An 18,156-nucleotide genomic window follows, 5' to 3' on the forward strand; every position below is an offset into this window, starting at 1 on the left:
ATACATCAAAATATTTTTTTAAAGAAAGACAGATGAGTGGATGGCTGGATGGATGGATGGATGGACAGATATGGAAATAGGTAGATAGGTAAAGATCTGAAAAGTTCTAAGACAGAGATACTGAGCAGCAGGAAGTGGGGACAGAGGATGTATGGAGTGGGGAGTTTTGAGAATACCAAGGCTGAGAATGTGTGCACATGTGACAGTAAACAGTCAGGAACAACACTGAGAGATGCCATCATAGGGATCATGAAAGTTGGTGTTTTAAAGTGTTATGGCTCTATAATGCTTTAGGAAACATGCCTCAGCTAAATGTTTCTTTGTCAAGTCAGAGATGGTTAAGTGTAGAAATATAACACTGCCCAAGAATAAGGACTAACCAGGAAGACCTGTCCTGTTCTCTATAATTCTGGGGTTTCTCTTTGTCCTTGGAAACTGCTCACGAGGATCTTGACCTCAAATTCTTATCCCAGTGGTATTCCTGAGCCTAACCAGTACCTGACCCAAATCTTCTCCTGATTTCCACCATATCCTGCAGCCTTCCCCAACTCCAATCCCTCTCCATCTCATATTTCAGAAGCTCAGGAAAAGGAGGGTGAGGTATAGCACTAAGTGTTAGCAAGGATCAGGGTGAGGTCAAAGGTGGGCTAAAGGAGTCAGGTGACAATGTCAAAATGTCCACAGCCAACTAACTGCAGGTAACAGATGCTGCAGGTCTCTTCAAGACCACCTACACCATGTGTTAATTTATTGTTAGCTGCCTGTGGCTGCCATTACAAATTGCCATAAACTGGGTGAGTTAGAATACCAAAAATTTATTCTTTGGAGTTCAGGAGCCCAGAAATTAGAAATCAGGGTATTGGCAGTGTTGATTCCTTCTGAAAGCTCCGAGGGAGAATCCATACTATGCTGCTTTGCTAGCTTCTGGTGGTTGCTGGCAATCCTTGGTGTTCCTTGGCTTGTAGACACGTCACTCCAATCTCTGCCTCCATCTTCATATTGCCTTTTTCTCTATGACCTCTTCTCTTCTTATAAGGACGCTAGCCATTGGATTTAGGATCCATTCTAAATCCACCTCGAGGGGCGCCTGGGTGGCGCAGTCGGTTAAGCGTCCGACTTCAGCCAGGTCACGATCTCGCGGTCCGTGAGTTCGAGCCCCGCGTCAGGCTCTGGGCTGATGGCTCGGAGCCTGGAGCCTGTTTCCGATTCTGTGTCTCCCTCTCTCTCTGCCCCTCCCCCGTTCATGCTCTGTCTCTCTCTGTCCCAAAAATAAATAAAAAATGTTGAAAAAAAATTTTTTTTAAAAATAAAATAAAATAAAATAAAATAAATAAAAAAAAAAATAAATCCACCTTGAAATCTTAAGTACATCTGCAAATGCCCTATTTCCAAATAAAGTGACATTCTGAGGTTCAAGGTGAATATGAATTTGGGGGGAACAATCCGGCAGACACAATAATTACTGTTCCTCTATATTTACCCTTCTTTGGGATATTACTTACCCCCATACCTCTGCCTGCTCCTCTCCCATGTACTTAATTTCAATTTAGTTGGTGACTCTAATATTTAAAGCACCACAAATGGAAAATTTGTACCAAAGGTACCTTAAGTATGTAAATGTAGCAAATAAAAGAAAAGCATAAGATGTGGCCTTAGAAAAACATTTTCTGGCCTTTGGAGTTTTAGGAAGAGATTTACATTGTAGTTTATTCATAAGGCAGCCTTTCAGTGAACTAAGGCACTATGTCAGTAAACTCATCCTCCCAATTTGCTGAATTTGAATTTTTTGAATGAGTCCTGATCACATATTTTCCCATTCTTTGTATTTTGACTTCTCTTGATTTCAAGACAATGCAAATTGAAAGTTAGGTCATGTAGAAAGCAAGAACCCCCTTGTCCGTTTTTTAAGCTCTTTCAGAAATATGCTTTTGTGTGTTTCTGCCATGTTAAGCATTTCATATGTGCTGACCATGCTTCTGGTGAAGCCCCTTCCCTGGCTGTTTTTGTAAGCCAAATCACCTGTTGAATGTGTCAGAAGTTTACTAGCAAAAGAGTACAAGTAGGTAAAAATCTAAAAGAAATAAAAAAACTAATGCTTGATTCTCAAGATGCAGGTAGAGAGAGACAGATTTATGGGGTAGCAAAGTGCCTTGGTGAGCAGCATGTGAGCACCTGCCCTCCCTGTGGAAGAGACTTTCCCAACTTTGATGTTGAGATGAAAAGATGATGACAGAATCTGGAAGCATTTCAAAGGTTGAGAAAGCACATACTTTCAAAAAGTCTTTCCCCCTCCCAACCCTAGTAACTCAACAGTTTCGAAAGAAAGATTAAGAAACACTGCATAATTCTATAGCATTTTAATTGAACATTTTATTCTGTGACATCACAGAGCAGAAAACTAACAATTGCTTTCATGAAGAACAAACGTATTTTCACTTCATTTTTCCAGGGATTGTTAAAGTTAGATTCTTTGGAAACTGTTTCTGGTGAGCTCAATTGAAACATCTCAGCCTTATTACTGCTAATGGGTGTCACTTTGTGTTGAGAGGGCACTTTTTTCATGCTATTTAATTTTCCCAGGAACCCTCTTGATTAAATGTAATTCCTAGCTGAGACAGATTGAGGCTCATAGAAAATGGAAACCTTTTCCAAGTCTGCATGGTAGAGAAAAACATTGGAGCCAGTGTGCACACTCTAATCCCAATGTGTAATTTTCACCTTTCCAACCCTTAATACATTGAGACAGAGGTCTAGATCTGAGCACACAATATATGAGCAATAATAAGAGTAGTAATAATCATAGTCATAATCGTGGCAATGAGCATGGGCTCTGGGGTTAGATGTATCTGGCAATAGGCTGGAGCAACAGAGAAACTAGGCTATGTGTTTCCAGTATCTAGCAGACTAAGCTCAGGCTTCTTGACTGGGTGGCTGGGTTCTAAAAGCAGCAAGAGTAAAGACAAATCCCAGTGCATACACACTTTTCAAGGCTTCTCTAGTATCATGTTTGCTAATGACTCATTTGATCAAAGCAAGTCATGTGAACAACCCTGGATTCAAGGGGTGGAAAAATAGAACTTCTACTTTCCTTGGAAGAAGTTGCAAAAATATCGCAGCCATTGTTGCAGATGATCACAAGGGCAACACTGAATCTAAATTATGACTTCTCTCTGTCTCTCTGCCTCTCTTCACCCCCTGTTCTATTTTGATCAATAATGTATAATAGAATTTGAGAATTATAAGTACATAAGATGATCACTTAACAGTATTAGTCTGTTAACCACCAATCCCTCCTCTCAAGAGTGTTCATGAAAATTTGCAAGGCTTGGGTGTCTTCTTTCTCCTGCTTTTGGTCCAGATATTCTTACATTTTCACTTAGAATTCTGTGTCATCCTCTGATTCCTTTCTACATTCTGTGTTGGTCCAGACTGGATTGGTCGTGTCCTTTTATTTCAGATCTCAAGTATGACACTGCACAACTGCACACAAAGTTTAGACACTATGAAATCTGTATTTGTATTGCTTTAGTGATTTTTTTCCTGCCTGGTATTCTATAGGATCCCTACTTTCTGAACTATTTGGAGATGGGAATTCTTCTTGTGCTCCCTGGAATGTGAATATCTCCTAGAAATTGATATTTATGACAATGGTGAAAGTAATTTAATGGAATTCCCCAGTTATAGGCTAATTATTGCTTTAAATACTTTCCCCTTTTAACACTTAATACTTCTTTTCTTCTTAATAAGGTGTTTTGCAGCTATATGGCATTTGGAATTAACAGCTCTCCATTTGTGGCCTTATCCATGGGTTTCACTGTTAAATATTTCATGTGGACTGCCATGTAGATTATACTGCCTAATAAGAGTATGTATCAAAATGGAACTTGGTGACTTTGAAAGTTTCAGAAAACCTTCCCTGTTCTGGCCCCTTTCCAACCTATCGCCTATCACTTACCCCCTTGTTTACTAAACTTCTGTCTCTCTTCATGGCCTTCACAGCCTTTGTTCCCTGTGACTGAAAGCTCTTGTCCCAACTCTTTGCACAACAGGTTTCTTATCTTTAAGGTCTCAGTTTAAATATCAGCTGCTAGGAGAGATCTTTCTTTTTTCTTTTTGTTTTAGATAGCTTTATTGAGAAAAAATTACATTCCATAAAATTTGCCCATTTAAAGTGTACAATTAAATGGTTTTCGGTATATCTACACAGTTTTGCCACCATCACCATAATCTAATGTTAGAACATTTTTGTCACCTTGCAGTGCCTGAGTGGCTCAGTTCATGATCTCGCAGTTCGTGGGTTTGAGCCCCACATCGGGTTCTGTGCTGATGGCTCAGAGCCTGGAGCCTGCTTTGGATTCTGTGTCTCCCTCTGTCTCTGCCCTCCCTACCCCACCCCTTCTCGCACTCTGTCTCTCTCTCTGTCTCTCAAAAATGAATAAACGTTTAAAAAAATGAATAAACGTTAAAAAAAAATTTTTTTAAAGTACATTTTTGTTACCTTGAAAAGAAACCTTGTACAATTAGCATTCACTCACCATTCAACACTCTCACCTCTAACCCTAAGCAGCCTCTAATCTACCTTCTGCCTCTACACGTTTGTCTATTCTGAACATTTCACATAAATGCAATCCTATAATCTGTGGTATTTTGTGACTGGCTTTTTTCACTTAGCATTAGGCTTTCAAGTTTCATCCATGTTGTAGCATGTATCAGTACTTCATTTCTTTTTATGGCCACATAATATTCCATTATATGGATATACCACCTTTCATTTCTCCATTCCTGAGTTGGCGAATATTTGTGTTGTTTCCATTTGGGGGCTACTATGAATAATGCTACTGCGAACATTCGCAAACAAGTTTTTGTGTGGTTATACAGTAACTCAATTTAAAAATTTTTAAGGAACTTCCAGACTGTTTTCCAAAAGATGCCTCTTCTGACCATTTATTTTAAGAAGGCTTATCCTTTTCGTTATTCTAGTGATGACTTTATTGCTTATTACCACTAATTATAATATGAAATTAAATGTTCATTTACTGTGTCTGTGTAACTAGAATGTGAGCTCCATGATGGGAGACACCACTTATATCTCATTCACTGCTTTATCCCCAAATACTTAGTGTGTGCCTAGTACATACTGAGTGCTTAATAAAATGTTTGTTGAATGATTGAACAGTGAATTAACAAGACTCCAGGAATATTGGGCTATTGGGAATAGGTGGTGGGGGGAGGCTAGATCAGTTGGGATTCTAAGACAGACAGCCATAAAAAATATAATCAAAAAATTTGTAGCAGTTATATATATTCAATGTATATGTATATTGCTTTACTATAGCAAATAACAGAAAGTTCCATTTCAAATTATAGAGAAGATGGGCTCTAGATGCAGTATAATTTGTGACTTAGTGATGTCATGTAAGATCCAGATTCTTTTCATCTTTCTACTCAGCTATCCTTGGCATCCTTTCTTCTGAGGTGGTTCCCCTGGTGGCTACCAGTGACACTGGCTATGTGCTCCTTTTTATGTCTAGCAGGAAAAATTTTAAAACTCTTTTTTTCATGGATCAAGTATATGTCCTTCATTTGAGTCTCTTCAGACCAACAGGCCTACCCCTGAATTAAAAACACCTGTCAAAGGAATGCCATGCAACTATGGGCTTAGATTCTGACCTAGACCATGGCTAACATAATAACATTATGCTCATTATTGAAAAAACAACTTAAAACCCATGTTTCCCTAAAGTTGGATCAGTCTTTTCATTCTTATATATACTCTTACACAAGGATACTGGTTGATTCTCCTCTAAGTTTGAAGATTTAAATCATAACTACCTAATATTTAGTGAGTGCTTACTAAGCGTCAGGTTCATTTGCATTTTATTCTTTCTCTAACTGTTCTCTTGCTGCTTTCTAGATTTTGTTTGTCATTGGCTTTTAACAGTTTGACTGTAATGTGTGTAGGTGTGGATCTCCTTGAGCTTTGAAATGCTGAGCTTCTTGGATGTATACATTAATGTTTTCCAAAAAACTTGGGAAGTTTAGGCCATTATTTCTTTAAACATTTGTTTTCTGCCCACTTCTCTCTTCCTGGTACTCCTGTTTAATGTATGTTGATGTTTTTAATGGGATCCCATGGGACTCTGAAATTCTGTTTCTCTTCACTCTTTTTCCTTTCTGTTCTGCAGACTGGATAATCCCTACTGAGTTATCTTCAAGTTCACTGATTTTTATGCCAACTCAGAGAGGCTTTTGAGCCAGTCTAGTGAAGTTTTCATTTCCATTATTATATTTTTTAATTCCAGAATATCCACTTAGATTTTTTAAATTCCATGGGGCGCCTGGGTGGCTCAGTCAGTTAAGCGTCCGACTTCGGCTCAGGTCACGATCTCACGGTCCGTGAGTTCGAGCCCCGTGTCGGGCTCTGGGCTGACGGCTCAGAGCCTGGAGCCTGCTTCAGATTCTGTGTCTCCCTCTCTCTCTGACCCTCCCCCATTCATGCTCTGTCTCTCTCTGTCTCATAAATAAACATGAAAAAAAATTTTTTTAATAAAATTTCTTTTTGTTGATATTCCCTACCTGATGACTCATTATAATTGTATTTTTGTTTAATCGAAACACCATTCCCTTTATTTTTTTTTTTTAATTAATTTATTTACATTGAAAGAGAGGAAGAGAGTGAGTGGGACAGGGGCAGAGATTGAGGGAAAGAGAGAGAATCCAAAGCAGGCTCCGCACTGTCATCATGGAGCCCAATGCAGGGCTCAAACCCACAGTGAGATCATAACCTGAGCTGAAGTTGGACACTGAACCGATTTAACCACCCAGGCGCACCCTCCTTTAGTTTTGTGGGGTTTTTTTAACATATTCATATTAGCTGCTTTAAAGGTTTTGTCTGGTCCAACATCTGCACCCATTAAAGATAGCTTCTATTTCCTGATTTTCTTCCTATGTGTCACATTTTCCTGTTTCTTTGCATGTCTTATAATTTTTTACTGAAACTAGATATTCTAAGTAATATATTGTAACAACTCTGGATTCTGATCCCCTTCCCCTTCCAGAAGTATATCTTGTCTAATTTTGTCTCTCACAAATCACCCTATTAGGTGATATAATATATAACTCACCCAGACAAAAATAGCCCCCTTTAAGACATAATTCCCTTATGGGAACTAGTTTTTCCTAGTATTGGCATCTGAATGTGACCCTTAGTCTGATAGGGTCAACCTCATTTAGGTATCAATATATAATAACACTTGGGACAGTGTGGAAATAAAAAAGAATTGGTTGAGAAGGTGTAAGCTTATAGTCTATGGTGATAAACTCCAAATAAACCCCTATAATATATAGATATAAAAAGAACGCAAAGAATGTTCAGAGGCATGTGAGATCAGTGTTTGGTTTTACATAACTAAGAAGGTGAAAACATCTAACTGGCAGGACTAGGGCTGAGTTCACTGCAGGCTGGACCCTATTGCACCAGACTCTAGAGTATTAGGTTCTCCTGAAATGCCTGTTTTTTGCATCAGTGTTCTTATAACTGAGTCAAAATCTTTGCTTAAGTACTATTTATTAATGTTAAATCCTTATTAGTTGACTCCTGTGTGAAACTTCACTTTCCTCCAACAAACTGCAAATACTGGCTCTGTCTAAAGGTTGTTGAAGCTTTCTGCAGCTCTAACCAGAGAATTTACTATTTACAGCTTCCCAATGAGAAAGCTCACTATGAGGTAGGAGTGAGAGTATATTATTTGTGTATAAAAGCAATTCATGGACATGAAAAAATTTTTTTGCCAAGTAAAATTAAAATTGTATTGCATGGAAATTAAAATTTTCTCTTCCTCTGAATCTCAAATCCCTTCTGTCAGTGTATCCACAGAAAAGAGCATTTGTCTATTGTACAAAATACATCCACACACACATCCATACACATGTTTGCTTAGTTTTCTCTTTTACTTTTTATGACAGGCATTTTAAATTCCTAGTGAAAAAAAAGCATTTCTTGTCCTGAAGTCTGAGCTAAAATTAGAGTCCCCATTTGTGAGCCCCTATGATAATTCCATTGCAACACCCTTAACACATTTTCAAAAAGAGAACTCAACTGACAAATAACTGATAACTAATAAATAAAATGTAGTCTATCCATAAAACAACTTGAATGCATTATTCATAATAACCAAAAGTAGAAACAACCCCAATGTCCTTCAATTGATGAATGGATAAACAAAATGTGGTATATCTGTACAATGGAGTATTATTCAGTCATAAAAAGGAATGAAGTACTGATACATTCTACAGCATGAATGAACCTTGAAAACATTATGCTAAATGAAAGAAATCAGTGTCAAAGACCACATATTGTATGATTCCATTTGTATGAAATGTCCAGAATAGGCAAATCTATAGAGACAGAAAGTAGATTAGTGGTTGCCAGGGGAACTAGGGGAGGAAAGAATGGGGAGTTACTGCTAATGGATGGGCATGTGGGTTTTTTTGAGGGGGATGGAAATGTTGTAAAATTGGCTGAGGTGATAGCTGGGCAATTCTGCAAATATACTAGAAATCATTGGATTGTACATTAAAAATTTTTTTAATTTAAGTTTATTTATTTATTTTTGAAAGAGAGAGAGAGAGAGAGTGAGCAGGAGAGTGGGGAGGAGCAGAGAGAGGGAGAGTGAGAATCCCAAGCAGGCTCCCATGAACTGTGAGATCATGATCTGAGCCAAAACCAAGAGTCATAAACCACCCAGGTGCCCCTGAACTGTACATTTTAAATAGTGACTAGTATGATGTGAATTATATTTTGATAAAGCTGTTATATATAAAAGAAAGAACTCAAAATATTAGTATATAAGTTGCTGTCCTATATTGCATCATTAAAGTATATGTCATTATTTCCCTTTTACCTACAACAAAACTGGACCTAAATGTGGTGTTTACTGTTTGCAAAAATTTTATGAAATATTTAAAAAATTCCCCTTGTCACTTAAATAATATTAAATTTAAAATAGAAGCTATAAAGGGGCACCTGGGTGGCTCAGTTGATTAAGCATCCAACTTCGGTTCAGGTCATGGTCTCACTGTTCATCTGAGCCCCACGTTGGGCTCTGTGCTGACAGCTCAGAGCCTGGAGCCTGCTTCGGATTCTGTGTGTGTCTCTCTCTCTGCCCCTCCCTGCTCACACTCTGTCTCTATCTCTCTCTCAAAAATAAATAAACATGTAAAAATAAATAAAATAAAAAGCTATAAATAAAATATAATAGTGGTTGATACAAAAATTGGGCCAAATGGTTTTTGAGATCTCCTTTAGGACTAATTTACAGGTAATTTTACAGGATTATAAATCAACAAAGTTAAAATTGAAATGAAAATACATCCCAAATCTTTACTTTCTGGGTAGAAGCCAGAATATTTAGTGCCCTGATCAAACTTTAATATTGCTCAAGAGTTAGGCGTACACTGGGAAATTGCCCCCTTGATTATTTTTTAAATTTATTTATCTCTTTTAAGAGAAAGAGAGAGAGAGAAGGAGAGAGGGAGTCCCAAGCAGTTCGGCACTCATAGCATGGAGCTGGACTCGGGTCTTGAACTTGAATTCACAAACCATGAGATCATGACCTGAGCCAAAATCAAAAGTCAGATGCTTAACCAACTGAGCCACCTAGGTCCCCCCCCACCAACTTCAATTATTTGTTACATAAAATTAAATGTCTAAGATGAGAATTATATTCATAAAACAGGAGGTGATTTCCCTCCACTTGCAGCTCTGGACTGGTTGCTTCCTCATCCTCTTCCTGTCTTCTTTGCTAACAGTAACTAAGCAAAAGAATACAACACCATCTGCTGATGATATTTTGGGAACTTCACAGAAGCCCAAAACACTAAGCCTCATGGCTGAATCCTGCCCCTGTTCAATTTCATCCTGGGCACCAGAAACCATTCCTTGGAAGAGGATACAGAACTGAAGCCTCTGAAAGAGAAAAGGCAAAAACAAAACAAAACAAAAAGCTGTCTTCAAAGGGATTTCATTATTTAATCATTAACGATCTTTTTTTTTTTTTAAGTTTATTTATTTTTGGGAGAGAGTGGGGGAGAGACAGAGAGAGAGGGGAACAGAGGATCCTAAGCAGGCTCTGCACTGACAGCAGAGAGCCTGATGCAGGACTTGAACTTATGAATCATGAGATCATGACTTGAGCTGAAGTCCAACACTTAACTGACTGAGCCACCCAGGTGCCCCCATTAACAGTCTTTTAAACTAATCCTCCTTTTGTGCACCTGTCATCCCACCAAAGGGGTGTCTTGGTGAGAAAGCTCAGCAGCCCATACTAGCAGGAAGATGAATGAAAGGGGATGTAGGCTGGGACCCTTGATGCCAGGATCCAGTGTGTAGGGAAACGCCAAGCCTGTGGGAAGAGAGCTCCTACTGTAGTGCATGGGTAGGCCTTTAGGGTCTTCCCTGGGGCCCCTCCAAGGAGTGAGAAGAGCTGAAGGCTGGACTTCCCAGGGGAGTGAAAGGGTAGGCTGTTCAGGAAAGGAATGCACTCCAGGTGTCCAAGGTGTGAAAGTTCTATTTCTGCTTTTTTCACTGGGTTGGTGGCTTTGTTCCTCCTACCCATCTGTAGGACTGCAGGCTTCTCGATTAAGTTAAAAGCACCCCTTTTATACTGTGAACTATTCTTATTCTTTTATTAGATAGTGACCACCACCACCCCCCCCCCATTGAAATTTACATTAGGCTGCAGGTATTCTATTAACCAACCTCCATCAGCTTCTGTTTCCTCATCTGGGAAATGGGACCCATAATACTTATAGATGGAATTGTGAGGACTTAATAATAATAAAAGCCAACACTTCCAGAGAACTTACAAGGTGCCTGACTCTGTCAAAGTGCTTTACATAATTAATTCATTTAGTCCTTACAACAGCTCTGTGATGTAGAGGCTATTGTTATCGCTATTTTTAAGACAAGGAAACTAAGCCACAGAAAGATTAAGAAATATGTCCAAGTTCACACAATTATGAAATGGAAGAACCAGGTTCAATATCATTAACCATCTGGCTCTACAATGTTTGTAACCATTAAGTAACACTGCCTACTAAAAGCAGATATTTAAGGCTTGGCACATTGTAGGCTCCCAGTAAATATTATCTCTCAAAATAATGAATGTCACAAGACTGAAAATAAAGAGAGCACCTCAGTCTGGGCATCCCTCAATGTTTAACCATGCCTAAATAGTGTCTTGCATCCAATAATTACCCAAAATGTATTTGTTAAATTGAATCCATTTTGTCAGGGCAATTATGATTTTTTGTTGTTGTTTAGTTAATTTATTTTTGAGAGGGGCTGGGGAGGGGCAGAAAGAGGAGAGAGCAAGAGCGAGAGTGAGAGCGAGAGTGAGAGAGACAGAGAGAGAATCCCAAGCAGACTCCGCACAGGGAAGTTCTGAGTTTAAGTCCCTTCTCTGTGCCAGGTGCTATGCTGAGAAAAGAGAAGATACAAAGATAATCGAGATAGGAACACGTAGTGTGGTGCTACTGATCCAGAGAAGCTATAAAATGCTAGACTGCATTAATAGACATAAAGTATAGGGAAGATAAAATTGACACCTCCTTGTTCTTCATCGCCCAAATCCCATCCTTCCAAATCTGTATGTTTCATAAATCTACACACATGTATCTCCCATCTCTCTCATCCCTGCTCCAGTCCAAGCTGCCATCTTCTCTCTGACCTCTTAACTGGTCGCTAACACTTACTTTGGTTCCTTAGCAATCTGTTTGATCCTGTCACCTCTTTGCTCTATTATTAAACCCTTCTATGACTTTTTGCTCCTAAGATAACCTTCATGGTACAGTGTAGGAAGCCCTGCACGTCTGGCCTCTTCCTGCCAATTACTCTACTCTCATCTATGCCACTCCAGACTCTAACTACACTGGCTTTCTTTCAGTCCCTTGAATGCATTATGCCCACCACCTTCCTCATGGCCTTTGGTATGTATTGTTGCAACCGTTTAGAACACATTTCTGGGCAAATGTCCACCCCTGATCCAATGAGCCACAGCCCAGGCAGCGGTACCACATGATACAATAATCATGGCCAGCAGAGCCATCTATATGACTGTATAGATGGGAGGTGCTGAAACAAGAGGAGGTGTGTCTCAGAAAGGGGAATCCATCAGATTCTGACACCAGCCTTCCCTTTAAGAATATTCAAGCAGATATATACCAAACTTCCCTTTAAGAATATTCAAGCAAAGGCAAGGTGACCGTGTTCCAAGAATATGATGGGAAGGAGTTCTTAATATGACCTGGTGACTTCTGTCGCCTCAGCCAAATCAATGAGTCCACGAATTTTTCTTCTTCTAAATAAGTCATATTTCCGTCTTTTTTTGTAGCCTAATAATATCAATGATGTTTAATCAGGATGGTGGCATGGTGATCGGCAAAAAAGGAAACATTATAAGGGAATGGATGTGGCCTTCAAAGGGAAAACTTGATGATCCAGTTGAAATTTGGGTATTTACAATTTTTTATTCTTATGTCTATTTCTTATGCCATACCAATAATTGACTTTGAGTTTTTAAAATATACTGTTAGGGAAAAAGAGGATTGGGAAGACTGAATTATTCAGTTTGGCTGTGTACACTAGCCAATTAATCTGATAAATCTTTATTTCAGTTTTTTACTTCACTTGGTTCTTTCTTGATGGGCTTGTCTTTGCTAAGCAGCAGTTACTTTAAACAGTAATTTTTAAAAATTATTAGAAAAGCATTTTGTTTATCATAGAAAATATTTTAGAAATAGGAAAGTATATAATGTTCAGAGTAAAAGTCTCCTCCTCCTCAGTCTCACTTCGCACAATTACCTTTGTCAATAGCTTAATGTGCATTTCTGTCAGATCAAGGATCAGAAATTCAGATAATGTAAGAGTGAGCCTACCAATGGGAACTTCAGTGAACTGGAAAGTATGTCTCCCCTAAAGGAGACAGCCTTTACTCAGGGCAGAAGACTGTTGCCACATGGGAGTGTGGGCCTCGGCCTGCTGTATTTTATGATTTTTTTTGAAAGCCATGAATTCAGATTTTTTTTGATGAAATATCCTGATATTTCAAATTTGCAATTAATTCAAACTCTGACAGGACTAAACCAAATACTCGTAAGCTGCCAGGCTGTAACCTCTGTGCTAGACTTCACTGATTCACAGGTAGTTACTTTATGTGTATGTGCGTGTGATCACGGGCTATATTTTGTGTCCAGGGCCACTGCATAGGGCTGTGCAGGTGCACTGTACAGTCAGCCCCAGAGGTACCAATTATAAAGAGCTGTGCTGTCCCTGTATGGCAGCCACTAGACGTCTACCCTGTGGTTATGGAACCCTCGAATGACACTGCAGGCGTAAAATACACACCAGATTTCAAAAATTTAGTACAAAAAATGAAAATATAAAATATCTTATTGATGTTTATATTATTTATATTGTTTACATTGTTGCAATGTTACTATTTGGATGTATTTAGTTATAAAATGTTATTTAAATTAATGTCACCAGATTTTACTTTTTTTTTATTTTAGAGAGAGAGAGAGCATGAGTGGGGGAGAGGGGCAGAGGGAGAGAGAGAATCCCAAGCAGACTCCACGCTGTCAGCACAGAGCCTGACATGAGGGTCAAAATCAAGAGTTGGACACTCAACCGACTGAGCCACCCAGGTGCCCCCACCTGATTTTACTTTTCAATGCGGCTACTGGAAAATGTAAAATTACTTATGTGGCTCACATTTATGGCTCACATTGTATTTATACTGTACACACTATTGTGTGGAAGTTACCTCCAGGTCTCTGTTTTATACAATTTACAAAACCATCCATGGTGGCCATGTATCCTACACATACTATTTGGATTGCCATTTTTAAAGAAGTAGTGCTTAGCTCTGAAAGGTTAGGGAAGTAAAGAGTGGGTAGAGAAACTGTGCAGCAAACCTGTATGTGCAAGTTTACTGATACTCAGGAGTCAAGAGTTTCCTCTCCTAAAAAGGTCAGTATAACTAAATGGGATAGATTTTTCAGTTCAGCTTACCTCAGCTGGCAGCCTTCAGGAAGCAAGGGAGTGTAACTCGTAACCCAACAAGTTGCAGGCTTGGAACAGTTGACTTAATTAGGATGCTGTATCTGCAGCAAGCCTTTTAAAAATATGCTCTGCAAATCTGCAGATGTTCATTTGAGCTTTAAAAGTCGTTCATCATTACTTTCCTATCCTTGTCATTTATAAAATCTCTCCAGCTTTAATAAGTTTCACAGTAATAGGAAGACTTGTAAAACTTCTAAGCACTTGACAGCCATTAATGACTTTTCTGATCATCAAGGGAGTCAGATGTTGTCAGCTATATTTTACAAGAGACACTGTCTCAAGAGCTAGAATTAGAACTCAGAAGTACCTGCAAATTGACCCAGAATTTTCTCAGTCTAAAGTGAATCTGACTTTCCTTATAAGACGTGACTACATTAATTGCTAACAGTCTCTCACCATTCCTCTTCCTTCCCTTAAGAAGCCCGAATTTGCAGCATAAAAACCTAAAAGCCACTCCTGACTTTAATGGAACCAGACTTAAATCGTGAATGTAGATCTCAAATTTCTTTCCATGTGTCGTGCAAACGTCTAAGATTTCTACTTGAATTATGAGCGTGAGAATTCTGTGTAGGAAATGACAGTCCTTTCTGTTGCCCCCAGGTGAACGAGTTCATTACAGTGGAGATTTCTGGGCGCTTTGCCATAACCTTGGTCTACAAATGGCATCCCCAAAGCCTAACGCTATCTCTGGCACCTGTAAAATGCAAGTTTTTCCATCAAGGCTTACCTGAGGAGGTAGGTCCGGAGGTTTCTTTAATCATCTTCATGGCACCACCTCAGTGCAGACCAGAGGAAGAGCAATGCTGACTGATTTTAGATTCTTTCTTTTTTTTTTTAATGTTTATTTTGAGAGGGAGTGACAGCAAGTGGGGAAAGGGCAGAGAGAGAGGATCTGAAGTGGGCTCTGCGCTGACAGCAGAGAGCCTGACGCGGGGCTCGATCTCACCGAGAGATCTACACGGGGCTTGTCCTAAGTGGAAGTTGGACACACAACCAACTGAGCCATTCAGGCATCCTTGCTTTTAGATTCTTGCAGTATTTCCTGGTAATTGCTACAGTAAGGATACTGGAATCTTGGCTAATTAAAAATCCTGCCAGGGCTGTTACTGGACATTACTTGTGAAGTAACTGGAATGAAGATAGTTTAGAAGGGGAAAGTAGACTTAGGAGAAAAATGAACACCTGGTTTCTTCTAAGGTCATGATTCCTAAGCTTCGGTGAATTAATTTTCTGTCTCCTATTTGGGTGAATTGTTTGCATTTATATAATCATGATTTCTTAAAAGGGAGTAGGGTTCATATATTGTTTTTAACTAAAGCAAAACTAAATTGATTTAAAGTCACTATTTTTCAGCATAAGTAACATTCTAAAGACACTTGAAGATGAGCATTGCAAAAACTATGGCTCAGAAGAATGTTTCTTAATCACTTGACACTTGCACTAACTCTCTATTGAGGAATTTTATGCTAAAACTTTTGTCAAGAGATGAGACATTAAAACGTCAGTATCTCTAATATCGTGTAGTCAAATAATGGGCTAGCTTGACTAATTCTAATCAAACCTTTGAAGATTTTTAAATTTTGAGTGTGTTTATGGGAATGATACACATATTACAGAACATGTATGAACCTTTAATAAAAGATCTCTAGTTTTAAGGATGGGCATCAAAACTGTGTTGCTCTTGGTTATAGCATAGAAATACCATGCTTATTTCACATATGCTGAAGTTGTATAATTTTTGCCATAAATAAAGCCTTTACATGAAGCTATCTTGCCTCCTTGGTTTTTTATGACCATGTCCCCATCTGAAAAGAGCTTAATACTCTCTCTCAGCCATTCCCTGATGTCAACCCCATCTCCAAAGAAGCCATGGAGTTATTCAAGGCCTATAAAGTAAAGTGCAAACATATGAAATCTGCAACACAGGACAAAGATGTAAGTGTTAAACAGTCACTATTTTGATATTGCAGGCAAAGGTAACTTTTAGTTTTCATATTATTCTAGAGTTATTTTCCTTTTCCGACATATGCTGGATTTGTTATAAAGAGCTGAAGAGTCAAGCAATTGCACACAGATGGGCCTGTTTGTATAGTTACTGGAAGGAGCATAGAATGACTTTTGTTGTTTGTTGGTGTTTAACTTTCCTTAACATCTTAGCCATTTTTAAGTGTAGAGTTCAGTAGCTTAAGTTCACAATTCACAGTGTTATGCAGCCATCACCACCATTCATCCCCAGAACGTGTTCATTTTGTAAAACTGAAGCTCTGTACCTAGTGAACAACAGCTCTGTTTACCTCCCTCTCCCAGCCTCTGACAACCCCCATTCTACTTTCTATCCCTATGAATTTGACTATTCTAGCTACCTCACATAAGTGGAATCATACAGTATTTGTCCTATTGTAACTGGCTAATTTTACTTAGCATAATGTCCTCAAAGTCCATCCACATTGTATAAGGTGTCAGAATTTTCTTCATTTTTAAAACTGAATAATATCTCATTATACCACATTTCATTTATCTATTCATGTGTTGATGGACACTTGGATTGCTTCCCTATTTTAGCTATTGTGAATAATGCTGCTATGAACATGGGTGTATAAATATCTCTTTGAGACCCTACCTTCAGTCCTTTCGGATTTGTTTCCAGAAGTGGAATTGCTGGATCATATATAACTATATTTTTAATTTTTTGAGGAACCACCGTACTGTTTTCAATAGCAGCTGCACCATGCAACATTCCCATTTGCGGTGCACAAGGATTCCAGTTGTCTGTATTCTTAAAAATACTTGTCATTTGCTGCGTTTTTTTTTTTTTTAATAGTAGCCATTTGGGGTGGGTGCCTGGTGGCTCAGTCGGTTAGGCATCCCACTTCAGCTCAGGTCATGATCTCGTGGTCCATGAATTCGAGCCCCACATTGGGCTCTGTGGGGACAGCTAGGAGTCTGGAGCCTGCTTCAGATTCTGTGTCTTCCTCTCTCTGCCCCTCCCCCACTCACGCCTCTGTCTCTGTCTCTCTCTGTCTCTGTCTCTCTCAAAAAGTAAATAAACGTTAAAAGAATTTTTTTAAATAAAAATAAAATAGTATCCATACTATTGGGTGTGAGGTGGTGTATTTAACTTTTTAAAAATTAACTTTATTTAAATATGATTTGTTTATAGTTTTATAAAATGCATCCACTTTTAGTGTATACTTTGATGAATTTTAACAATATTTAGTGGTCCATGAAATCCTGAATCTAGAAATCCTTGTTTTTCAAGGAGGCATTAATGGCATTTGGGGCAGGATAATTCTTAGTTGTTCAGGACCATTACAGAATACATCCCTGACCCCCACAAACTAAATGCCTGTTGCGCCATCAGTCAAAAGGCCCATGCACATTTGTGAATGCTCCCAAGGTACTCACTTGATTTGAGAACTGTTTCATATTATAATTATTCCTGGGGGAATATTTGGGTATATGGTATGGGGAGATCAATCATCAGATTATTGTGAAGCAACACTTAAGGGGCAGGTAGAAAGGTAGGAGGAGAACCATGTTACTGTGGTGGACATGGTAAGATCCATGTCCTTTCCCCTCCCTCTTGTATGACAGATTCTGTACTGCTGGGTTTGGAAAACTAAAAACTGTATTTCCAGACTCTCTTGCAGGTGGATTTCTAGATGCATACTAAGCCCTATTAATTAGATGTATTCATATGGGATTTGGAAGATGGAAATAAGCAGAAACCATTTTCTTGCTTTTGCAAACAAGATCATGGAGAAGTTGGGTTTTCTCACAGCAGCACTGTATTATCTAGTCACTAGCATCATAGATAATGAGACACAATTGTGGCAGCTTCCTGGTTCTAACCTCGCAGCTTTAGTAGACTGTTCCAGAGCCCCACAGCTCCAGTGACACTTCCCTGACCACACCTGCCTGATAACAGGTGGAGGCAGTACCTCCCCTGGTCAGTCAGTTGGTATTCTGAGAACAGCTGGAGACTGCCATTTCCCCTCTTTTGGTGATTTTATAATCAGATACTTACAAAAGGG

The 18,156-nt window shown here is 38.9% G+C and overlaps 1 protein-coding gene across 5 annotated transcripts in view; it reads left to right on the forward strand.

The window, feature by feature from the left end:
- Positions 1–18,156, forward strand: part of LOC131519062 (uncharacterized protein C3orf20 homolog) — a 189,313-nt gene that overhangs the window by 51,221 nt on the left and 119,936 nt on the right. For all 5 annotated transcript variants that reach the window (XM_058741732.1, XM_058741731.1, XM_058741730.1 and 2 more), the window contains 3 exons: positions 12,393–12,513; positions 14,723–14,857; positions 15,956–16,057. In XM_058741732.1, coding sequence (XP_058597715.1) covers positions 12,393–12,513; positions 14,723–14,857; positions 15,956–16,057 — 358 coding nt within the window. The remainder of the gene's footprint in view (positions 1–12,392; positions 12,514–14,722; positions 14,858–15,955; positions 16,058–18,156) is intronic.

This window comes from Neofelis nebulosa, chromosome 8, assembly GCF_028018385.1.
Source record: "Neofelis nebulosa isolate mNeoNeb1 chromosome 8, mNeoNeb1.pri, whole genome shotgun sequence".
NCBI lineage: Eukaryota > Metazoa > Chordata > Mammalia > Carnivora > Felidae > Neofelis > Neofelis nebulosa.